The sequence below is a fragment of the Leptosomus discolor genome, chromosome 1 (genome assembly GCF_034619465.1).
Source record: "Leptosomus discolor isolate bLepDis1 chromosome 1, bLepDis1.hap2, whole genome shotgun sequence".
Lineage (NCBI taxonomy): Eukaryota > Metazoa > Chordata > Aves > Leptosomiformes > Leptosomidae > Leptosomus > Leptosomus discolor.
The window spans coordinates 153,135,477-153,161,726 of NC_141391.1; the positions used below are offsets into that span (position 1 = coordinate 153,135,477).

The 26,250-nt window shown below is 38.2% G+C and overlaps 1 protein-coding gene across 1 annotated transcript in view; it reads left to right on the forward strand.

The window, feature by feature from the left end:
- The window catches only part of FGD4 (FYVE, RhoGEF and PH domain containing 4), a 111,276-nt gene that overhangs the window by 72,149 nt on the left and 12,877 nt on the right, over window positions 1–26,250 (forward strand). The window contains exons 2-7 of the mRNA XM_086467616.1: window positions 1,489–1,653; window positions 8,198–8,378; window positions 11,612–12,095; window positions 18,741–18,830; window positions 20,853–20,998; window positions 25,648–25,804. Of these exons, the coding sequence (XP_086323742.1) occupies window positions 1,489–1,653; window positions 8,198–8,378; window positions 11,612–12,095; window positions 18,741–18,830; window positions 20,853–20,998; window positions 25,648–25,804 (1,223 nt within the window). The remainder of the gene's footprint in view (window positions 1–1,488; window positions 1,654–8,197; window positions 8,379–11,611; window positions 12,096–18,740; window positions 18,831–20,852; window positions 20,999–25,647; window positions 25,805–26,250) is intronic.

A 26,250-nucleotide genomic window follows, 5' to 3' on the forward strand; every position in this document is an offset into this window, starting at 1 on the left:
TAAGAGCTTTCAGTACTCTCACCTCCATAGGGGAGACAGAAATGGTACTTAAGGTACCTTCTTAGGCACTGAGGAACGGTGTGGGACAGGGCTCCTACTGCTATAGTACAATACAAATTTTTGTCTATGGAGCAATACCCAAGGAAACAGATCTGAGGACTTTTTGCCTAAGATAAATGCCTGAGAAGCTTCTGTACATGGTGGGCCTCATTAGATTATCATTCTGGAACCAGCATCATTCTGGGACCAGCCACCTTTATGTTCTTGGGAGATCCCTTGCCAATTTAATGAAATGGAACAGGGAAAGTTGCCATGTTGCAGCTGCAGGTGTTTTACATGCATTGTGATCTGACTACTGGTGCTTTGGTAGTGTGGGTTGTTGATCTTACCATAGACCTCTGCAAGTCTCCATGTTTGTAGGGGCAGCTTCTTGGTATAGGGCTACTTCAGTGATTAAAAGCAAAAATAAGCTTCTAAGAACTAAAGCATAAATACTTGAAAATATTGTTGAATCCACAAAATGTTGAAAAATCTTTAATCAGCATTGAGCAACAGCTATGGCATCTCTTTCCACTGCTGTTCTAAGAGCAGGCTTGGCTGTTGCTAGGAATGGCTTGATATGATGGATTTTGCCATGGGAGAGGGAGATGGGTTAGATCAGAGGCTCCAGACTCTGAAGACCAGTTGTTCAAAAGACATCAGGGGATCACCTTATAAAATGGTTGAGTGGGTTTTGGATTTAAAAATGAATGAATATTGACCTAAGTGAGATCTCAAGGTCCTTCATATTATTGTTTCAAGTCTTTAATTGTGTGTACAGAACCAATTGCTTTCACACCCCGAAGCAAAAGTACATGGTTTAGGTTTGTGTAATCATAATCTAATAATTGCTTTTATTACAGTTTCCATTGTTTGAATATGTTTTCCTTTGTATTTTCTTCCAGCTTTCTTACCAATAGCAGCATATTGATCCTCCTCTAATTGGAATAAATTTCGTTCCGCTAGGAAGAAATGAATAGAACAGTCAGCTGGCTTTGTGCCTTGCCCTTATTTTTTTTTGATACTTACAATAGCAACCCTTTCCTACAAAAGAGTTGCAATACATTTAGCTAACGGATGCTACCTTCTGTAATAAAATAAACTTTTTGAATGCAGAAATAGAATGGTTGAACAAAAATACTGTTTTTTCTGTAGTTCTGTTGAACAAGCACATTGGCAATTCAGATAGGAAAAAGTCTGTTAGAGATCGTAATCCTTCTATAGAAGAACTTGCTCTAGTCATGGTGGAAGTCTTTTTTTATATCCAGCTCTTCAAGGGTTAAACAACAGAATAAATTTCAGCAAAAGGCAAAACATGTTTTCAGGGTGAGACACTCTTAAAGGGAAGACGAGTATTCTAATATTCTCTGTAAAGAAGTGTTAGCACTTAATAAATACGTCTATGGCCATTCTACCTTATATTTAATCCTGTTTCTATTTGTTTTTCAGGCGGCAGCATCTGTCCAAAGCCCTTAGTATTGTCTAGACCTTGTACAGCGAGTGCCACAACCAGGCTAGTTGAGCAGAATGTGCACAATGAAGCGGCTCAGGGAATAAATGGAAGTGTGCCAGTCAGACAGTCCCCACGTTCAGCTTCAAATCCAAAGCCACAAGGTAAGTAGTCTCAAATATTTTTGTTAGGGGAGTTGTTCTTCATCTCAGACTTTAAGAGAAATGGAGCACCTTGAAAGGACTGTATCTGTCAGAAAGAAAATAGTGGGGTAAAAGCTTGCTAGCAAAATACAAACGTTCTGTAAAATGCTTTACGAATCTGTAATTTCTGATAATATTTTTCTGGAAAAGATTCTCATAAGGGAAGTTGGACTTACTAATATGTTACAAGCACATAGGTCTAGCTACAGCTTTTTATCTCCGATTTCTAGTAATTTGCTGTGCGCTTACTGCCAGGCAGCAAGCGTTAAATTTGTCCTCTGCCCAAATGGCTAATAGGTAGAGATGGGAGAAAGCATGTAAGCCCCTTGTTTGTATTAAACTGTTGCCAGGGCTTATTTTTCAAAAGGATTACTGTATTGGAGATGGAAGGTTTTGATACTATTTTTGAATTGGAGTGTTTGGCAGGCTGACTTCAAGGCGGGGGTGATGGGGAAGATATTCAGGCTCTTTGGGGAGCCCTCCTGCAGGAGTGTGTGGAAGGATAGGAACTTCATGTTTGTGCAGTAAAACCTGACCAATAATGTCTACAGAATAGAAATAGATTTCCCTTATTTCTTTCCCTAAATAATATCTTCACTTTCGGAAGCTAAACAAGTCAATCTGCTTGTTGACTTTAGATATCTAAACCTCAAACCGTCTTTTTATGTGGACTTCTCAGTAATACTGATGATTCTGCTAAGATTGATCACAACAGAGTCAGTATATTCTGGAAATCTTGGATTCAAAGCGAATCTGGACTGATGTCTTTTAGAAGTGACAAGCAATAGGAACGTCATTCCTCTCAGAAGTTAAAAAGAGTGAGTTTAAAAGACTGATATCATGATCCTGCTCAGTGAATTGGATTCTGAGACACATTGTTCATATGACAGAAATTAGAATTACTGGTAGAAAACTAGATCACATCTAAATCATGTATAGAAACCAGAATTGCATAGAGTCATCATGTAGTGGGTTTAACAACCTGTGTATCAATTAATAGGAAAATGCATCTTGAAGAATTTTGCATTAGTCCTGAGTTCATCTTAGAGTTAAGGAGGGAAGAAATTTGTTGGGGTGTCAAGAAAGTTTTGTTTACTTAGGGAGAATAAGAGCAAAATAAAGCTGTATAATTTTTTTTGTATTGTTTGTTTTTATAGAACTTTTGCCAGTATTGTTCACCAAACTAAGATGTTTTCATCAGTCATATGTAAACAATACTTATCTGAGTAGTCTTTCTGCACTGGTTCCTAGGTCTCTGAAATGCATTCTCAACAACAGAACACGTGATCTTCCCAAGAAAAATATTTTAGAAATCTTGTTAATAGAGAAACAGAAATGGGCAATAAAAAAAAAATTAAGCCTTTCAAAACCAAAGCCAGGCCACTTATAAATTTTAGCCGTTAGATAAATTAGGAGTTGGATGTTATTGGACCCCATTCATTCAAGTAGTTAGGCAGCTGTTGTTGCTCTTTCCTACCCATGACTTCTGTGTTTGTCAAAATTGCTTCAAAATGTGTCATAGCCAGGAATAGTGCTGTAGTCTAAGAAATGCAGCTGTGTAGATTATATTCAATAATACTGTTGTAAATAGTATTTTGTGCATGCTTTGTTCATAGGCCTATGTCTTTCTCCATTTATTTCTGTTAAATATGTGCATCATATTGAAGCACATCTTTTTGGCCTTTTTATTCAATTAAAGCAAAACAAAATAGAATGAATAAGTATGTGGGAGTCCTAATGATCCAATCAAACCAAACTGAACTAGTTTAAATTTGGTTGCTGATTTCTTCTTTTTTTAACAGCTTTTCATGTACAGGTACAGAAACGTTTTTGGTTTATAGCAGAGGAAGTGTTTTTCCAAATGATTGTTCTAGTCATGTAAACAGTAAATGTCCTTTCACAGTGAAAGGAAACAAGATGACAGACCTGAATTGTAATGCCAGTGTATTTGGTTGTTGAACTAACTGCAAAATGACCTTCATCTAACCTACAAAAATGTATGTAATTAAAATGGGGGATATTTGAGGTTGTGTTACAAGTCAGGTACAGCTATTTTTAGTAAACTTTGCTTTAATAGAGGAAGTAGAGCTTTAATATAGAAGAAAAATGTCCAAAATCTCATACTCAAAATGAACCCTGAACCTGTTTTGTCTGTACTTGGTCTCCAAGTAGTAGTTTAAATATCTGGAAACAGATCACTCGGTGTAGCTAGATCAGGTGAATACATTTCTGCACAGAATCCAATATGTATAAATTGACCATTTTATCTAGTTTCTTCTATGCCCTGCTCTCTGAACTTCTTGCATGAGTTTTATGTGATGCCAAAGTACTGGACACTGAAAGTGTTGTCTGTACCAGGCAGTTTGATTGTAGGATGGAAAATATGTTGAATTGTCCACACTTCTTCAAAGCAGTGAAGTTTCTTGTCAGTTCAAGACTATGCATCAGTTGCTCATCTAAATTTTTGTAATGAGTGGTTGCTTAGGAGTACTTGTGAATCTCCTGCTGAGGCTGAAGAGGCATTTTTGTTTGGGTTGGAGATGATTTTCCACTCCAGAAGATGGACTGGTTTGTGCTACTGTGAAATGGTATGGACACAAAGCTTTTAACACATAGACTTCAGCAGTCAGTTTTAGCTGATGATCTACTGCATAACATCAATCCTGTCCTACTTTCTCAGTTAATTATAGCATAATCTGTGGTTTTGAAGGTCTTCACTGGGCCCAGAAAAGCTGAAAGACCTCTGAAAGGTCTGTGATGTAGACTGTACTTTTCTGGCAAATGAAACTTCTACAATTAAAGGTGAATTGAACTAAAACTGAGAGCTGTTTCTAGCTAGACTTCTCCAATCTCAGTGGTGCTTTAAGAAACATGTAGCAATGTCTCTTTTACCAACGAATCTGCTAAATCCTAAACATTGTCTCCAGCAAGGAGACAAATGAGGGAACAAAGCACACCTGACTGTTACTGGTTTTCTTTCTTAAGGTATTATTGGAAGACACTTGTTCTGATTTGGCATAAAAGTGTGAAAATGTGCATCCTGAAGGGGAGGTGACTTTTTCTGTCTTTTTGCTGAGTCTACATTATTAGTTATTTTGTGCTGTTCTTGCAAGTTTAAATCTTTGGTATCTGTCTAGCTGTCCTCATTTGATCCTCCTGAAGGTGACAGACCATGCAAGGAGGTGATGAAGGATGACTCAGCCAGGAGAGGTGCAGTTGGTTACCACAGGAATTTTAACTGTATTTTCATTGAATCAAAGTGTGGCAGCATTCTTAACCACCAGGAGTTAAGTGCGTAGAGGGAGATTGAACATATTATACTTTCTAAGAGAAGAGATAAACGATCTTTGCTAATATGCTTCGGAGTCAGCAAATGTTGTTGCACCTCTTGAGCCATTCGTAACATTACCTCCCATTTCTTTATGTATGTGTACAAAGTTGAATGCAAAACTAGGCACTGCAGCTTAAGTCTTAATTAGGTATTTGGCTAGCGTTGTGCAGTAGCAGCTACCTGAGTATATTGAGAGGTTTTCTTTGGGCAGAATATGCAGTTCATATCTTCTAATGACCTCAAAATTCTACAATATAGATACAAGAGTATTTATAGACTCAAACAGAGCTCTGTATTATGCAGGGTATTACAATAGGCTAGTGTTTTCTGTTTGTTTGTTTTTTTTTTTTTCCCTTTAAAATCCTTGCTGTGTACACATTCAAAAATAATCTGATTAAAATAAAACACTGCAGAAGTACATTGAGGGGAGAATTAATGGAATTTGTTTTCCATAATCGCTGTTAACAAGGTTGACCTTACAGGAAGGTTTGCGGGTGTTTTTACACTACTGATTCTTTTCATTGATCTTGTGACTGTCCTTTTCCCATTGCTCTATTTCTAAAACTTACAGTAGCTACAGCAGCAGCTGATTAGGGGAAATACTGTCTATTAGATGGTAATGGGGAGTAAAGAAGAAAATACCTCGCATTAGTGAATTGGCATGGCTGTTTGGTTTGCGATTCTCTTCTGAAGACATCACAGGGATTTTCAATGTACTGGAATTGTCCAGTTTGACCAGAGGTTCCTTGTGCTTGCCCTAGTGAAGTGATGCTAAGCTGGGGGGTTTTCAGTAATAGCTGCAAAAGTGTGTGACACCTCCACAGAATGTCCTAGAATCGTATTTTTGTCCCAGTGGATCCAGAATAAAAATAGCTTCCAACTAATTCCTTCTGCTTTATTTGTAGATATTAATTCCCTCAAGTTTAGTAGTTTTAATATATCCTTGTAAGGATATTAATACTTTATGAAACGTGCGAAAGAATTGAAGAGATATACAGGTTCTTTAAAGAAGAGAATCACAGGACCGTGGGTTACACAAAATGCACTGCAAGAGCAAAAAGTGTTTCTACAAACTAGCATAGTGCTGGTCACTAAATCTACCCAGCATCCCACTTCCCTTCCATCCCCTCCCCGAGGGAATGGCAGTGCCCATGCTCAGTTATGTGTCCTGCTTTTTCCCAGCCTGCTTGTGTCGCCTTTTTCAGCTGTCCCATCGCCTTTGTCAGCGCAGCAAGCTATTCAACGCTTGGACAATTATCTGATGCTCGTTGGCCTAATTCTGCCAGGCCTTCTCTGAACTCCCCAAGAAGAGGGAATATAGGGAAAGCTGCTGCACCGCACTGCAGCTGCAGCTGAGCAAATGTATGCGGCTTCTCAGGAGGGGCTTCGCTTAGTACAGATACTCAAGCTGTTACACAATTTAATACTCTGCTTAGTTCAAGTTTGGACTGTAACTGTTTGAAAATTGTAGTATTTTAAGTCATCCTTTCTGTACTGCACCCTTCCCCAAACCTGTTTTTTTGCTTGTGTTAATAAACACAAAATAAAGCTTGAAAGGGCCCAAGATACACATATACATAGTAAAAGCATCTAATCTACAGTAATTCTCTTCCTTCTCCCTCTGATTTGCCAGCATTTGTAGTTGATATGGTTAAAGTCTAAAGCTTTTTGTGGCACATTTATTTCTTCACAGAGCCCCTCATCGTACTTTTCAGACTGCAGCGATCACTACACTCAAGTGTAATTAGGTTATTGGAAGCACAGATAAATATTACCTCCTATAAATTTACTGTAAGGTGGAGATGAAAAGTTGCCCTTAATTAAACGTTCCTTCAAGTTTATCATAGTCTCTGATAGTATATTTGCAATAATTTTTTCAACAACACTTTCAAATGTCAGTGATGGGATTTAAGCTAATTCCTGCAGTGCACAGATTTTCCAGGGCAAGTCAGTAAGCTGTTCTAGAGTCAGTGATGTGAGGAACATGGCCTTTTCACATCCATCTATTGTGTAGCCTGTACTAGTGATTATTTTTCTACCGTGAGAGTTGCATGTGATTCCTAATGCCAGTTCCTGTCTCCGTTCCCTTCATGTTTGCTCCCTGGCAGGTCTGTGTGGTTACTGGAGGGCCGGTGTCTGTGGAGCAGTGGCCGAGTCCCTGGGGCTGCCAATTCCACTGGCAGAGCATTGTCCACTCTTGCCAATTTATGTTCGCCTTTTATTAAAGCGCACATAAAGTCTTTCTTTTTCAATTTCATATCAAATGCTTTCACTTGTCCCCACAATAAGTTTTGGTAGTGTGTGTGGGAATGAACAAAGTCGTATTCTCAGGAATTAAGGACATTTCCATTGTATCTTTTTTTTTGATGGAGCTGGAGGTGCATTGTTCTGATAGTGGGACACATTCAGGCCCTGTCTGTGAAGTGTTTTTGCTGCCCATAAATGCTGCATAGTCACTTAAAGGGATAAAAGTTAATTTAAAGGTCCCCAGCACTTGCGACTCTAGTTGCTTTATGTGTCACCTTGTCTTTTGTGTTTTAGTCACTGCTGTATCAAACAGTGGCTGATAATTAACAATCTAATTAAAAGGACTTATGGTAGAGAAGGGGAAAAGGCAAGAAGAATAAAAAATATTTTCAGGGGGCACGATTTTCAGCAGTATAAATAGGATCAGTGAGTAAAAGAAGCTCAAAGCTGAAGGTAAATACCTTTTCCACTGACTTATTATTGAAGGTATGAGGAAAAAGGTAAAGAATGAGAGCACCAGAGTTTTGGGGCAGCAATTTAAATATCTCTCTTGACCTCCACAGCAAAGCTAGATCCTTTGGTTATGCTTAATTCTTTTTTATGATAAGACCTGCATTTATGGAGGCTACATGTGTGTTTATTACAGTACAAAGAAAGAAACAAACAAGAACACCCCGTAATTTTGTAGCTCGTTAAAGTAGCGTGTGGTTCAGCTTTTATCTGAGAAATACAAGAGGCCTGATACCAGACAGTGCATAAAAAGCTATATGAAATCCCTGTATTCATAAAGCTGCTTTAATCTTAAAGTAAAGCCAAGAGCATCTCTTCTACATCACTGTTGTAAGTTCTTATGCAAAAACCTCATATATGTTCTAGCAGTTCAAAGAAACAGTTCATGAGTGATTGATTGACTGTTGTTGTTTGCAGTGCCTCCAAAGCCAATTCATCTGCAGAAGGTGTCACCTGTTACGTACCAAACCCCTAGGCATAAAGCTTTATCAAATCAGAAACAAAGAATGGAGGAAGAGACACCCACCCCTGTTTCTAGTGTTGCAAAGGAAAAGTCCAGTAAAGTGTCAGATCTCATCAATCGTTTTGAGGGAGGCAGGTAAGCAATACAATTTGAATTGGTTTGTAACTCTGTTGTGTGTGGATCATTGGAACTTGAAACTATGAGGAAGAACATTGGTACCGGAGTGGTGCTCAAACCCATCCCGGTCAGAGGAGCTGATGGCAAAACTGAAAATGGTGAAGGCAATTGTATATTTGGCCTGTACAAGGTGCTAGCCTTAATTTTTCTTAAAACAAACAAACAAAAACCCAAGCAAAATTGTTTTAAAACATCCTGAAAAATATCAGTAATTTGAAATAAGTGCTGATTTTTTTAGAATGAAACATTGAACCAAATTTCAAAATCTTTTGCTCTTGCAGGAAAAAAAATATTTACTTTTATAAACACATAGAAAAGCCTGAAATTCTGATCTTTCTTTTACACTGTCTTAACCTCTTCAGATCATTCACGTGAAGAGGGTGAATGGCATGATCTATTTGTATTGATATGACATACATTGTCTAAACTGTTTGTAGTACTTGGTGATTTTGCTGGAACAGCTTGGTGTTCTTGAGTTTTTATACTGCCTTTTACAGAAAACATTTGGAACTTTGAGAAACATGAGCCACAGTGAACTCTGCTTTCACAAAATAGTGTTGCTTGTGTGTCTTTAATTAGATGTACGTGACAAGCATTGTAAGCTCTGAAACAGAAGTTCTGAATATATCTGCTCTGTATAAAGAGAGTGACCTTCCAGAAAGCCCATGACAGAGGAACAGCTCAAGAAACAGTCCAGTGACAGTTAAGCATTGCAAGTTTTGGATGTGGTTTTCTTGTGTTTCCTCAGGATACTGATGTTCTGAAGGGATACCCCCTACGGGAATGAATACACAATGTACAACAGAGCGTGTCCTGAGGAGCCAGAGTATTAAGGCTTTCATTGAAAGAATTTCCCCTCAAGATGGGGGAGATTTAATCCTTTATACAGAAGCAGCTGGGCATTGCAAAAGTACATTTGTCTAGTGGAATAGAAATAATTTCAGAGCTTCATCTGCAAGAAACTTCTGTTATTAGGCACAGACTTAATTGCACTCTGCCATGACAGCTGCTCAAAGATGGGAAAAAGAAATTACAGCACTGGAGGTCCTGTGAATTCTTCTAGCACAGGTCTCTCTCTACTCCTGTTATCACTGTATTTCCTAGTCTTCCTCCAAAGCATCGCCCAAGTCTTTTTAACAATGTAGTGTCCTTAGAAAAACAATTTTATTCTTTATGAAAGGAAACTCCTCAGGTTCAGTGTGCCCTACACCGATAAGCCCGGCATTTCTTCCTCCTAGACATGCCTGTTGCATTGTACAGAAATTTTTTCAATATTATGCAATTAAAGCAAGGAAAACTTTCTTATTTGTAGACTTTTAAAAATAGGGACATTTTGTTTTGGGGACCAGAGAAAGCCAAGTTGCTTTTTGGCCAACATTATCCATTTAAGTACACCAAATAATATCTGTCCGATGACTGAATTCTCCTCAACACTATGATCTCTGCTTATGAGAAACTTCCATAATTAGCATGCCGAGTTCTGGAATATCCTGCTGTGGCTGTGGAAGCAATTCCTGTTTTTCAAATGAGCTGAGCTCACAAAAGGTGTCTTCTGTGACGGTGAACTTCACTGGTAATTATTGCCCTTCAAATGATTAGTTCAATTATGATAGCTTATTTTCATTGGTCTGTAGAGACCACAAACGTGTAGGCATGGCAAAAAGTTAACTAAACCTCATTGCTCCATGCATCAGCTGAAAAATGTAAATTAATTCTATCTTGGAGTCAAGCTTATTTTTTTGAAGAAGGTATAATCTTTATACAACCAAAGGAAAACTGATTTAAATTTTTTTATGTGATGGAAGAAGATGAAGCTAGTGTAAGATATTTTTTGAGCTCTGTGTACAAAAGTGCAGGCTGAGAGAGTTGGGGTTGCTCAGTCTGGAGAAGAGAAGGCTCCGGGGACACCTTATAGCGGCCTTCCAGTGCTTAAAGGGGGCCTGCAGGGAAGGTGGGGAGGGACACTTGATCAGGGAGGGTAGTGATAAGACAAGGGGTAATGGTTGCAAACTGGAAGAAGGAAGATTTAGATGAGATATTAGGAATAAATTCTTTCCTGTGAGGGTGGTGAGACACTGGCACAGGTTGTCCAGAGCAGCTGTGGCTGCCCTCTCCCTGGCAGTGTCCAAGGCCAGGTTGGATGGTGCTTTGAGCAACCTGGCCTATGGCAGGGGGCTGGAACTAGATGATCTTTAATGTCTTTTCCAACCCAAACCATTCTGTGATTCTATGTTTACAACATTTCTGTAAACTCTCATATAAATAAGAAGTAAACACACAGTTTATAAGCAGTCTTCATCTTTCCAGAAGATTTATGCTCCATACTAGGAACAATATGTTAGAGGACAGTCATGGTATCATTTTCCAAGTTGAATATGGCTTGTTAAATGTACTTCAGAGAAAAATGTATAGGTTTTATTTTGGTTCCAATATTTTTTTTTTTAAACTATAATGAAGCAAAGCAATTTATGAGTAGGCTACCATTTATATCATCCTAAAATTCAAAATCTCAAAAATAAAACATAGTGAAAGGTATGAACAAGGGATAACACGTTTAAAGTGAAGACAAAATATGGAGGAAAAAACTTCAGAAAAGATTCTGCATGACGAAAAGACGCTGCTAAATAAGGAAATCGGGGAAAGAAATGGAGTAAGAATTTAAAGCTCCTGCTGTTAACTGGAGGTTAAGCTGAACCAAGGAAAGGGATCCTAAATGTTCTAGAATGGTGTTTGGGGTTTTTTTTTTTTGTACATTTTATATAATTAAAGGGCAGTTAGGGAACAGATTTCTTGTTAGTTTAAACATTGGACTAGGAATGCAGAGACCATGAGTCTTTCTCCATTTGCCCCAGCAATCTTCTGGGAAGCTTTGGGCAAGTTGCTTCATGTATCAGTGCCTCAGTTCCCCTGTCTGTTACATGTAGCTGATCATACTGCCTCCCATTTTACAAATGAGATTCAAGTTACATGAGGATGTAATGGATCAAAATGGATGGCACTCTGGATTTCCAGTTTCATGTTTGTGCGTGCTCAAGTCTCGATGGCCTGAACTTCCTACTGTTAACATAGAAAAAAAATGGTTTGGGAGGAATTGGTTATATGGTGTAATTCCTACTCCCTGTAACCAGGGATTTTCTATAATGCTGTGTTTAACTTTTCTCTCATCTGTTTCGTTTGTTTGGTGTTTTTAGCCCGTTAAATCCTAGTGATTTGAAGAAAGATTCCTCAGTTCTCCACATTTCTAAATCTCAAGGAAGATATGGGTCAACACCATCACCTCAGCCAAAACTCCTCTCCCAGCACCCACTACAGAAACAGGGAAACAGTAATACCAACAAAACTCAGGTTGCACAGCTACACACAGCCAATGGAGTAGTAGCACAAGACCAGACAGAAGATTTTCCAGACAGGAAATTGCCAGATCATGGCTCTGCTATGTCCACCCTTGTTCCAGATAATGCCATCAACAGTAACTTGATAAATGGAGAAAGTACTTCTAGAGAGTCATTGCAAGGTATGACTGCCTGTGAAGGACAGATGCTTAACAGCTGCTACAGGACTCCAAGCAGTGATACACTGCTACCGTCTGAAAATGATACTCTAGAAATTAATACTAATGTGGAGGAAGAACCAGCTGAGGAAATCAGTAAGCAAGATCAACCTGTAGAAATAAAGGTAAAAAGAGAAATTGTTTCATTCTTGCTCTGTTACTCCTTTGTGTATTTTCTCTAAGTTTTTATTTACAAATATAAGCTTCCAAGAGCAGGTCAGAAAGTTGAAAATCTTTTGGTTATTTTTCCTCTGGAAAAAGACATGAAAAAAAATGTTGCTTTCCTTGTGTCATCCCCCCCCCCTCCCTGCCCCTCCATCCTTGTGTCCCCTCTTCTTTTTCCTATTAGCTATCTGAGTTTTAAAAAAAAGTGAAACTGAAATGTGTGTACATGTTTAGCACTATGCTTCAGCTGTGCCAGACTAGAGGGACACATATTAGTGGTGTATATAAAATAAAATTCCAAGTGTAGCAAACTGCAGCAACAGGGCTTCAGGCAGAACTGTCATATGAATCCTTAACGTGGTTGTAGTTGTCAAAGCTGGAAAGGCAGTGGCAGTCTGCTAGCTATCAGATAGATGCAAGGTTCAGAGTATACTAAATATATGCCTTGTTAGCAAAGAGAACTTATGATCAATTTGAGCTTCCTCATAAGGAAGGTTTTAAGTAATTAAGGGAAATAAGTGGGTGGAAGAAAATCTGTCTTGGGAAATTAATTGCTGAAAAATTGTGCATGTTTCCACTTCTAAAAGTTTGCTTATGCAGTTTGCCTTCTCATACTGAAGCATTTGTGGCCAGTGAAAATCATGAACAGTTCTGGCCCAGCTGTGCCATGTGTGAGTCATGGGGCGGAGGGACGACAACTGGGCTGGACCCTCCCAGCCTTCCTCTTCACCGCAGAGCCAAACAGCTGAGCACTGATAAAGCTCATCATTGCTTGTCAGGAGTGCACCTGCATCAGTTAAGCACAGACCTCTCCAAGCCCCTGGGTTTGGTTCTCTAGTGGTCACATGCATACATGCTTGAGGGTAAATTCTGGGTGTGGGAAAGGTGGGTCTCAAATTCTCTTGTATTATAGGATAAAATATCCCAGATAATGATAAGAAGGAGATGGATTGTGTGAGTTTTCTTGTTTGTTTTAGGGGTTGTTTTTGCCAGTAATGAATGAACGTTATGATCCCCATCTAAACCTAAGTCTGGTCACGGTCCAAGGCACCTTTAACCTGCCACACCTCTCATTATGTTTCTGCCTCCTGTTCGGTAATGCCTGTTTCCCCCTCTCTGTGCCAATAAAGTGCTGAATGCTCCACGAGCAACGATGTTAAGCTTGAAACCAAGTCACGTGGTAGTAAAGTGCTGGCAGCATTTTCAGGAAAAATCAGAAATAGGAAGCAGTCCTGTTGTAAAGTCTAGGAAGGAACTGAGCAAAGGCTAATGGGAGCAGCGTCATCAAACCTGTCTTTGAGCTGCTGGGACCAACATGTGTGATCTGTCCTATACTGACCAAGAGTCAAATTGTGAGGTGTAATGTGGCTGCTACCAGATGTATTGCTGGTGCTTGAAGGGTAGAAACATAAACCAAAACAAACCTGTGCAGGGTGGCTCTTAAACCAGCATTGGTGAAGAGCTGACTCTATAAAGCTGAACTGGGTCACAGCAGCACTTCCAGAGATAACAGTGTGTTAGCTAGTTAGTCTAGTGAGAGCAGGAAGCATGTCTACCACAGATTGATCTAAGGGCCACACTTTATAAAATTAAACACTGATTTAGTTTGGATTAATGCAAACTATAGGTTGATATCAGCCCTGTGGAGGTCTAAGTAGCTGCTGCCATGCTTTCTGGAGTAGCGGAAGGGTGATGAGGAACAGAAGAGGTCTGGCAGAGCTTTAAGCTCAATTGACGTCCAAGCAGGCATTGGGAAGCAGTAAGAGCATTTAGACAGTCTGTGATTTTGCTAAGCGCCCACTTAGTCAGTAAAGAATCTTAAAACTGGGATGCAGTCCAGTTGAAGTTGCACTGCACAGACTAACAGCACTCTTCTGCCCTTTTTAATTAAGCAAGTGTAGGTACAATTCAGTAAAAGCAATAGGAGCAGATGCATGTGAGTCATAGACAAACTTTAAATTATGCGTCTGATACTTTGCATCAGTATCAAAAAAAAATATGTATCTTGTCTCTTGCATGCCGTGTTTCCTAACTCAGGGAAGAGAAAAACATGGTGCTATCTCTTTGTAAATGCATATATATACAACAGAAGTAAACCAAGTCCACTGCTGGAAAGGGTGAATTAAATTGGGGAATGGTGCAAAACCAGAGCAGGAATTACTTTTCAGACTTGGAAAAGAAAGGTTATTTTGAAATAATGTTGCTCTTATGGTTTGTTTTTTTTTTTTTCCCCTTATCACTGTAGATCTGACTAAAGTCAGATAATTAATTGCAGGTTCTGGAAAAGTTGAGACAAAACTTACTAAATTTGTCAGTGTTCTGAAACATTTTCCCCAAATGACCAGAGTAGAGTATGCTTTATTTCTCTTATTTACTGAATTAGTTTGAGAGTCACAAACCACAAATATCACAAGCAGAAAGACAATTAAAAGTGAAAAGTTTCCTGCCTTGCAGCAGAAGCACCTTCTGTCATAGAATTTGCTTTGCCTAAAACGCGGAGGCTGACTAGTACAAGAACATCCCAATCAATTAACTTCCTGAATAACATCTTGTGAGAAATCTGCTGCTCAAGCTAACTGCAGACAAGAAGATAAATGCTTTGGTATTTGTTGTGAGACTGGTAGGAAACAGGGCTATAGACTGCATGCATGTCACAGATGGAGAAGAATCCATGGCACATCTTTAATAAAATCCTTACTTGATGTCTCCTTTCAATGGCAATGTTGGGGGCTTTGGTGTTTCAGATGCAAAACCTAGTGGAGATCCTGTATTTCTAAATATAAAGTGAAGTTTTTTAGTTAATTAGGGTGAAACTTTGTTGCAAAGGTAACTTTCTGCCAAGAAATGCTTTACTTTTACAACACTTGAGAAGTTTTACCAACTTCCTCCTGATTCTACGTTATGGTCTTCTTTAGAAACAGTAAATCATGAACAAAGCAGTGTATCTTTAGCACCCAGTATAAATGCAGAAAATCCTCTTGAGAAGAATTACTTCTTTAGGGCTACCAGGATCTTCACTGCTGTTCTTGGTTGCTGTGCAAGAAACTCACCCATCATTTGTGCAATAGATAGACTTAATATCCCAGAAGGTGATGGTAGCATTCAGGATTTTCATTGCAGGTCTTGCAAAATTTAGTGGTTTCCTTGATTTCAGAAACCAAGGACTCTAGATATTAAAGGAAGTCTTAAATTCTCCTGTAAATTTACATTTATATTCCAAATAATTAGAGAAGAAAGCTTGGAATCATGAAGCAGCTATGACAATGAATGGTTTTAGAAAAGAAAAGCCCACTCTGTTACTTTAGACTAAACTGAGCATTACAAACAAATGAGCACAACATAGATTGGATGATATTTGTTCATACTCTACGTCTCTCTCCCTGTCTGTGCTGCTTAATATATTACTGCAAAGCCCTTGGGGCAAGGGCTACACCTAAATAGGATTCAATCATGTACAAGATTACTGTCACATTGGTAGGTATAGTTTTCTTGATTGGAGATAGCTCTTGTTTGGTTTGGATAGTAAGCTACAGCTATATTGGAATTTAGGTTTATGTAAAAGCTGCTTTAAATTAGCATAATTTTTGCAACTTTAGGACAATGGAAAAACAACGTTAGGAGATATGAACACAGATGCAAAAAAGTTCATGCTCGCAGCAGCATTTTTCATACCTCTACCTAATTTCAGAGTTAAAGAACAATTTTGGTAAAAATTACTTGTTTTAATTTCTTAAGTATCCGTAGTAATGTAATGATTCTAAGGATGTGCAACTTTGTACTAAAGAATATATAACTAGGCCTAGGTGAGCTACTTATTGTGAGCATCCATACAGAGGTACAAGTTTGCAGTCCTGCCTGGTGCACCTGCTGCTATCTCACACTTATGTTTTGATGAGCAGTTGGAATCACGTACCTCTAATGTGAATGTTCTGTATACAGCACACAAATGATTTCCCATTTCTGTTTGGTTTTATACATTGAGTTGCCATGTGTTATGGATTGTCACAGAAGTTTGAAATGTTCCCTGAAATCATTGAGAAGTGATAGAGTATGTGTCCAGGTATACCTTGTAGTAAATTATTGGTTTGGTATTTTTTGTTAACAGCAGGGAGCCCCATATAAATACTGATGTACTAAAAGCATTAAGAAATCATGGGAGGGAAATACAAAAGTTTTCCAGAAAAAAAAAAAAGTGTCCATATCTTTCATTTCTATTATATTTTTATCCTACTTGTAAAGAGAGATGTGTGCATTTATGGTTATACCCATGAAAATAAAACTTAACTTGTAACTTAAAAGAGAATTAAAATTCCCTTTTACTGTTAATGATTAGATTTCGTACAGTAGAGCATTGAAGTTCTCAGAAGTTGAATACCAACTTCAGGTTTCCCATGGTTTTTAAAGTTTTTTTCTCTTAAGAATTTTCCTCCATATTTCTACAAGGTTTTTCAAAGCTGTTTTGTTGAACAGCTTTAATAACAAATGTCTCTGTCTCATTCTTACTGTCACAAACATAATTCAGGATTTATTTCCAAATTATGTTGAAAGAGTTGCTTTCTGCTACTTGGAAAAGCCAAATTTGGGTCTGCAGAAACAGAGGAGGATGGAGCCAGTAGTAGAAAACACAGCTGAGAGAGTTCATGTAACCTGTGGGCAAATACTGAAACAGTGAGGTGGGAAACTGAGGACTTTCCTAAAAGAAAACTAGCAATACAATTTTAGTCTTGCACTGATATAACCTTATAGGTGGATGTTTTTATGCTGGAATAAAAGCATGCCACTATGCTTAAAAGATAGCTCATCCATGGTGTGTGTTTTTTCCCACACAGAAGATTCCTGTGTCACGTAGTGCGATTGATGTAGAAAGGAGACTGAGGTTCAAGAATTAGGAAGATGTGCAAGGTTGATAGGAAAAGGATGGGAAAGCTGGGGTCAGAGTATAGTGGGAGAGTAAGGGGGATTTGCCCTGATTTAGGAGTGACGGTTAAATGCTTTTTCCTCAGTGGCTCATTTTGTGGGATATTTTTGAGTCTGTTATATGTGATTTTCCCACTCTTAATCAGTTCAAGTAATCTTCTGAAAACTGCTTATTGGCTCTGTAACAGTGCTTCAGGAAGAAAGTCGGGGGAGGAAAAATGTAAAATAAAATCACCGAGGAACCAGTAGCCTCCATGGTTTTGCGCCTCAAGTCCCCATGTGAGATGCTTTGTAAATGTCCAGGCTAAATAGCATGCTGTAGCTGCAACAGCTAATCCTCCAGCTCCCTGCAGTATCTCTTGACAGCACTTAAAATGCTGTTCTATAGGTTACCGTGGTTGCTATGCTGATTTAAACAGATTTAATGCACAGCTTTGAAGTCACTATTGAAAGCCACTATTTAAGGAGGAGGCTTGCCATGTAGCAGTGTGACTGTTAACACTGCAGATTAGAACTGAAATGTGTTCAAATTCGGAATGCTTATTGAGTACTGAAAAGGGAAAAAAAGCCACTGAAGTACATTAAATGAAAAGACTGTTCTTTACTATTCAGTATTCTGCAAACCATCCTTATAAATGTACTTGCAAATGTTTATCTTACTCTTGTAGAAAGCAGTATGTCGTTTGAAGTCAGAAGTAACTCTTTCAAGCTCTTTTATTTTTTTTTATGACGACGGTTTGCATGGAAAATTACCACTTTCCCATAAGTGCTATGATAAGACTGCCATTTTCTTAGGAAAGGCTTAGATGTTAGATGTGAACACTTTTCAGTGCTAGCACTAAATCTGGAAGAAAAATCTTGTAATGGAAGTGTGATTTTGTTGAATCTGACACTTGTGAGCCTGAGGCATTTCCTTAATGTTTTAATGTTGTAGAAAGCTGTGCTTTCATTCTTTGTTTTGAAGTAACTTCTCATAGCAACTCATAATTTTATATTCTAACATATTTAGTTAAAAATTGAAATTTGAATTAAAGTTTTAAGTTTCCGTTCAGCAGAAGAATCAAAAAATTATTTTGTGGAATGAAAGACATTAACGTGAAAACTTCCCTTAAGATGCAGAAGTGACTTCCATAAAGACCTAGGGAAGGAGCCCTCTAATTGCAGTCAACAATTAATCACCAATGAGTGTATTGATGAACATAAAACATTTTGTACAGTATTTTTCAATAATTCTGTCATGCGAAGAACACGCAGTTCAAATAACTTTCGAAATGGGGGTGGGGGCGAACACCAACTAATCCCATCTGTTCCCTCTTACTCTGCAAATCAGTTCTTCCAGCTCTGAAAGGTCAGTGGTACTCAATTACCAGGATGTGAGCTGATCCGTTAAATAGGGAGTTGGTGCTTTGGCAAAGATCCCTGTACGAACTTGGAAATATTAAATGTTTTAGGCTTTGAGTTTTGCTCTGCAGTTAGGCTGATTTTTATCCTCCTCTGGCTTTGGCGTTTGTTGATGGAAACTGCTGGACAGTTTGTATTTTTCAAAATGGGGTATCTCTTACTAAATGCAAAACTTGGATTTCAGTTGCTTTTTGGGCTGTAAGGTAATCGTATGTTTTTTCAACTTTTTTTTAGTATTAAATTATGTTTCCTTCGGTGTCCTAAGACCTCTTCTTATTTTCCTTCAGGAGACAGATGAACAGAAACGTCACAAAATTGCCAGCGAACTTCTGCAAACAGAAAAAGCCTATGTTAGCCGACTTGACCTCCTAGATGGGGTACATTTTTCTTGAATCTATTTCTGTTGTCTTGCCTCGAAATCACTCAAATAGCTTTGCATAAGTGTGTGTATAAATTACATAAGAGGTGGTATGTTTTTCACATTTTGCTGACTTTTCCAGTCAGTCATTTGCTCTTGATACATAACTTTGCCTATGTTTCTATTTTGAGAACACTGCATTTTTAAAAGTATTAGAATTTTGTGGATATTAATCCAATACATTCTATGTGTGTGGATGTCACCATAAGCAACAGTAGTGTGTTCTGGTAGCTCTTCCAACAAAGAGGATGTATAATCATTTCTTGGCTTCTGGTGGAACTGAGGAGGATATAATTTTGTAATACTGAATCTTTCAAATTTGAGCCACCTGATCAGAACTTTTCTTTAGTGCCAAAGAACCTAGGAAGATGCTCATTCTGAACTGTATATTCATTATTTTCCCACTATACATTTAGACTAAATCCAATTGAAGTGAACAGAAATTACTCTTCCTGCAAGGAAAGGCTTGAATTCTTGTGTTCTGTAGAATCAAACTGATATTTCTTAAATGTGAAAGTCTGTAGTTCTTGAGTATTTTCCTTTTTAAGTCATCTTTACTTTCTCACATAACACTTATATCCGTTTTACCTGGATACCTATAGCTTTGCGTTGCCTTACTCCATGATATTTTCCTCAGACATTGCTGTTTCTTAGGTCTAATGCATAGGTCTCGTAAAAACAGTTGGTGAAAAGTAAAAAGTCTCAGCTGACACAATAATTGTTCAGGCTGCTTGGGGATCTAAGTAATTGTCCCAGTGAAAGTGGATTTACCTAGCAGACCCACACTATGGTGTGTTTTAAAAGACAAGTATTGCAGAAAAAAAGACCTTTGATTTGGAGAAGTTTAGAAATAAAAAAGGAAAATGTTTACTTCATTCATAGGTTTTTCTGATAGGTAATGTACAATTATTTTCCTTGATGCAATCCTAAGTGCGTTACTCTTATGCCTGTTTTTCTAAATATTAACTGGACGGAGTTCTGAAAAAAGAGCTTCAAGCATAGCTGCTCAACTCTGCTGATGGGAGGAAAGCGGAAGACTGGGAAGGGACTGTTATGTTTCTAAACTTGGTTGAAATGTTATGTAATCTTTATAGTCTTCAAAGTAACTTGTCAAAATTAACTATCTCCTTTCAGAGGCGCAGCAAAGTGTTTTAAAGGATATGTGAAAGTGTATGGCTTTTTCGTTTCAAGACACTTCTGCTGTCTCAGTTGATATTATCAAAGTTTCCTGTCTTCAGACTCTTACCTTCTTTCCCAAGCCCTTACCCAAACTTCTGAAGCCCTTTCTAGGGTGGTGCAGTTCAAGCATGGGAAAAGGGAGCTAGAGAGACCATAAGCACCCTCATAAGCACTGTTCTATGTGATGTCTGCTTTAACAGCTGACACATCTCTAGCTATTTTGTAGCTGCGTTGGTCAGGTAAAGCCCACTGATAGGGAAAGAAAATATTTTTTTAAAAGAGACTATAGTAGAGTCCAATCAGAACTGGGTCCCTTTTATGCTTTAAGTGCTATGTGGTGGCCACTCAGAGCCTGCCAACTACTTTGGTTTCAAAAGGATAAGGGGATACAGGATACAAGGGGAGTGGTTGGGTTAATGGTGATCAGACATCATGCTAATTGAAAAGAAAGCAAGAGTGGAAAATACGACTGGAAGACTGGGAAAGCTGAGATGATCTAGCTGTTAAAACAGACAGGATGCCTGGAGTCGATCCAAAATGGCACTACTTCAGTTTGGCTTTACTTATGTCTGCTCTGCCTGCAGCGCTTTCCTGGCTGAAGAGGAAAAAAGTGCAGTGTAAGGAGAGGAGAAGCTTTTAACTTCTGGTGAGGGAAAGACAATAGATGAGTTTGTCATTACTCATCTATATTATTGAAATACTAATCTTGCCTCAGTTGGAGTAGGAGGGGTAGATAGGTGGTTTTCCTGATGATGAAAGATAATGGGCTGATAGGTTTGGGGCTTTTTTTCCTGTATTACAGGTATTCTATTCAAGACTCCTTGAAGAAGCAAACAGAGGTTCATTTCCAGCTGAAGTGATTAACAAAATCTTTTCTAACATTTCATCGATAAATGCCTTCCACAGTAAATTCTTACTTCCAGAACTTGAGAAAAGAATGCAAGAATGGTAAGAGGCAATTCACTTGTTAATATAGTACTAAAAAAGTGTCTGTAGAAACTCTGTCACAGGGCTGAGGTAGGGAAGGTACCTTCACAATTAAGTGCTCCAGGCCCAGGAAGTACTGTGGGTAGAAGAACATCTGCTCTTCCACTCGTCATCAGGATCTGACTCAGTAGAGGTCTTGCATCATTTGCTCAAAATAAAGGACATGTATCTCGCTGAAGCCAGTGAGTTTACTCATGATTAAATTCCTTGCTGAATTAGAGGTTCAGGCTGAAATTGTGCTACCTGATGAATTTGTTGCACAGAATAAAAAATTGAGATAAATAACATATATGTGTTTTGCGCCACCCTTGTAGCACAGTAACTTCTGTCATTATTGCTTGCTGTAATAAGGTGGGATATGGTTTTGATTTTCTGTGGTTTCATTTTCTGTTTGAAATCCATATCCAGGTCAGGAATGTTTTGCGGACCTTTTTTCCTCAGCTTTTTTTGATAGGACCTCTATTTGGAGCATGCAAGAAGGATAGCTGAGGTGTAAATATACTCTATAATGATGATGTGCTGTTGTAGTATCTTCCTCCTGCCTTGGTGTGTACTATTTTGGAGAGACTAAAATATAGCCAAGTATTTTTTGTCTCATGTAATTGAAGGTGGGTGGTGGTGGTGGAAAGTCCCAAACCCTTGCTGCTTCCCAAACTTATTTGGGGAAGAGGACACCTGATTAAAAAAAACAACCAAACAAACAAAAAAAACCAACAAAACAAAACAGCAAAAATAAACCACCAAACCCCCCCAAACAAACAAACCAAATAAAAATGTATTAATTTTTTTTCATCTAGTTGTTTCACCTCAGCACCTGTTTGGTTGCTGTATTCCATGTTGTCTAGGGCTTACTGTAAGGAATTCTAGTGTTTGTCCAGGTACTGTTTCCCGTTACACTTCCATAGAACACCTTAATTGTCAAAAATCACACTGAAAAATAAGAAATAATGTATTTTTGTGACATATATGACCAGACCGCAAAGTGGTGCTCTAGACAATGAGCTATATATGTCCTAACTCTAGAAGATGATTCCCCTTTAAAATGATGATTCTTTAAAATAGAACAGTTAGCATGCACAAACACATGGTATAGTCTATAATGCAAGAAAGTAAATAAAACCTAAGCATTGTAGAACGTAGCAAAGTTTGCATCTTAATTTAAGTTCTTTGCAAAATGACTGTATAAGGTAAATCCATCCTTTTCTTCAGATCAATTGCAAAAAATCTGATACGAAATACGAGTGCCTGGATTAAAATAGAGTGCACATTCATGAGAAGTGGAGTTTAACGTAGTCCAACGATGTTTAAAAGGCAGTTTACACTACATTGTCAGTGCTGTATATATTTGAAATGAAATTTGTTATGTACTCTTAAATTTGCTCTAGACATATTATAGAGCACAGCAGATGGGTTGCATTACATTATGTATTTGGAAAATGCTAAATTGCACACTAATAATCTGTGTATAATTACATAGCTTCAAAGGTTGAAAACTGCTTTTGCAGATGAGCTTTGACTATTAGTGCAAAACTAATAAATTGCATCATAAGGGTATTATCTTTCCCACATTGCTTGGAAACAACCTCTGTGCTGTACCTGAGACAGCCTGTTTAAAGGTCCTTAAAACATTATGCTTTGGGAGGAGTTAGAAGAAAGGGTGCAGCTGAAGAGAACAATTTCTGACCACTGCTGAAATAAAAATTTGGGATAATTTTCTTTCCCCATCACTAGTCTCTGAAACAACAGCTTCTGCCAGATAGTTAATTTTTCTCAGCAGTGTCCTTAATTGGACATAGAAAATACTTAAGTATGTTTTACTGGTAGGTTTATGCACATCTTCTCTTGTTCTTTAGCTTTCAATAAAAATAGCTGGATGAAAATTTCTGACACTTTCCCTGAGTTGTGGTTTGTTTTGAAAACATAAGGTAAAAATACGTAGTTACTGAAACTGGGAAAGCAGATCAGAAGCAGATTCTTCTTTCTTAGAAGAAAAGACAGTGTGAATCTAGCTTATCGAGTGGAAATGAAATTGTCTGGTAGTTGCATTCTGAATGAGTTGAGCAATAGCTGGAGCTGAATATTTCTCTTAAAACATGTCTTGAAAACACTGGAAACAGCCTTGTCGCAATATATTTCCCATGAAAAGACTGTAACAGAGCATAACAGTGAGCCCACATCAAATAAGAGACTCATCTAACTCTGTCTTTTGTACCCGAGGATGACCAATAGCAGATACCTGGGGAAGAATTTAAGACCACAGCGTGATAGCCTCGGGGGCGTAGGGGGCTGCTGAAGAAATTATGCACTCTTTTGACACAAAGTTTTGGAATCTGTGGCAATTACAGAGCTGACCTACTCAAATGATTTGTTTTGCTTTGCAACTGCAACTTTTAATTTTGTTGAATGCCTGTTAGCTTGGATATTGCAAGACAAAGCAGTCTCTCTGTAGTGACGTTTGCTGTGTTGTGACTTTATAGACCTTTACTTAGTTGTCTTGCAGCCATGATAGTTTTAAATGAGATGCTACAGGTCATGATTAGTAAGTCAGATACTTCAAGTTTGAGTTTTTAGAATGCAAGTGTGAATACCATCATGGTCTGATAACACAGAAATACGAAGTGTTTCTGTACCTGTGTTCCAATGTGAAGTCCTATTTCTTGACCCGTATAATGATGCTATCTTTGTTGTCTGTCAATAGTGCAGGCCTGATTTGGGTCCATGGTAGTAGTTCTGTTTTTGATCTGTCTATTCAAGAGAACAGTAACTGTTCTGGACCTGCCTGCACTTAGCAGAACTTGATAATTTGGCTCATGTTGCGTAGCATTTGAATATGAGATGAACTAGTTGTCTATATGTGTAATATATGTCTATACATCCATCAAGGGAGGATGCTGCTCTCGGAAGGTTCTGCTTTCTGTGACTTCCCCTGTCCTTCCTGTTCTTTCAGAGCTCTTTGTGTGACGTGAACCTTGTCTGTCTTACCTGAAATGATAACAAATTTATGTTTTTACAGCCTCAGAGTCTTTGGACATATAAGGACCTTGCATGAAAAGTAGCAATAAAGTTTTTGAACCTTCAGAGACAGTGAAATGGCAGTGGTCCGTGTAAATGAGCAGCCATAGGTATCCAGGGAGCAGGCATAGCAAACTGTTCCTGTTTCTTGGTTTATAAAAGTTTTAACATTTTCTTTCAATGTCCGTCTAGTGACAGTTGTGAAGCAGTTAAGTAGAAGTATTCTTTTTTTGTGCCAGTTTCTTTAGATAAAAAAGATTGCCACAGTCTTTTCTGCTTTAAGTTATTTTAATCGTAAAATTTTATAATTACTTATCTGTTAAATTTATCAGAAAACTTTCATGTCTGTGAGGTTTTTTTTCTGGTGACCTTTAGAAATGTATTCACATTTCCTTTGGTTCTGTTGGTATGATTTGTATTTTATTTTCAGTTGAAAATTATGCTGCTACATTGCAATAAAATGACAACCCAGGGAAATAGCATTCAGTTGAAACAAAGGAGAGGGGTTTTGTTTTAAATTGTTAGCTTGCCTTTGAAAGTGTATGTGTCTGCTTGCATATAGAGCAGTTGAACAACTACATGAAGCTAATTAAGGCTGGAGAGCCTTGGTGATTTCAGAGACCAACTTCCCACCCTATCTTGTCCCCTTCTTTAGTTGCCAGGCCCAACAGTAGCTCAGACCTCTGCCAGGTCTTACACAGGTACCTTCTGTGCCCCTGGAGACAACTGGAGCTAGACCAGCCTTTGCCACTCCTGTCAGTATTAGCTATTCAAATAACTTTTCCTTTCTGCGCAGCTTTTTCTCTTGGAGAAGGGATGTGCTGGAATAAACTGCTGAAGTAATTGCACTAGATTGCTTCACTTTGGACCACTACCACAACATTGATTTCAGGCTTTTGGAAATCCAGAGATACTGAGTTTCTGAGTCTATCCTTGAAAATGAAACGTCGAAGGTGTTTCCTCTTATAGTTCTTGGACATGCGTGTGTGCCGTTCCGCTTTCTTTGTGTGCATCGAGAGTGCGGCTTCTCTCTGCCTCTCCGTTAGTTTCTTTACTATTCCGTTTTATTTGAAGATGTGATCAAGATGTGGGAAAGTTCTCACAAAGACTGGAATACAAGGGATTCTCTCTACTTCATAGCTCTTCTTAAATAAATACTGCTTTTTAAAAGCTATAAATACATGTATTCATATAAGACACAGAAGGGAAGTTGTACAGTGTGGATTTAGTCCTCAAACAAAACCACAGGTTAGATACTTAGAGGGTAAAATGTGCTCAAAAGAAGATACTGTAGTTTTCAGGAAGTGCGAACAAAATAAATTAGGCCATGTTTTGTATATAAAATCTTTTGAGTTTTTCATTATAGACAGCTTTTCTTTCTTTAGTGCTCTACATGACCTGTAATGCTCACACATCATCAAAGAGGACACAAACACTCTTTCTATGTTAATTCTGGTCAGTTTTGATGGTTAAGTTTGAACTCTGTATGACGCAATCCCAAACAGAAGGATTCTCTATTAAATGCTTGAAATGGTTTCATAACCTTGTGTGACTTTTCTTTCCTGTTTGCTCTGAGATTCCACTCTCTTACTTTGCAGGACTACAACCCCCAGAATTGGAGATATTCTGCAAAAGTTAGCTCCTTTCCTCAAGATGTATGGAGAGTATGTGAAGAATTTTGATAATGCAATGGAATTGGTGAAAACGTGGACTGAACGGTCACCTCAATTCAAATTCATTATTCAAGACATTCAGGTAATGGGGAGAATAATGTAAATCTCCAAGTCATACAAGCATGTATAAAAATATGTAGGTTTGTGGGTGAAAAACAGGTTAAAGAGAAAATTAAATACCAAATCTCTTAAAGGTGGTTGTTTTTGTTCACTTCACACCGCATTCTGTTTCTTCTCCTTCTCCCTTCATGCACGCACAAATACCCCCACAAATCCAGCCCTTCCAGTGCAGCAGAGAGGACCAAAGTAGAAAGGATGAAACACAAGATGACCAAAAAAGTACTACATTTTGTCATAGGTACCAAAAGTAAATATTGTTTTAGGATAAAGTGACATATTAGTGCACCTGAGGATCCTTGCACTGAATCCGTAAGTACTCTGTTGGCTCACACCAGTGCTGTTATGCGGAGCATTGTGCTTTGGAAGTAAGTATATAATCCTAAATGCTGAGCCACAAAGGGTAAAGAC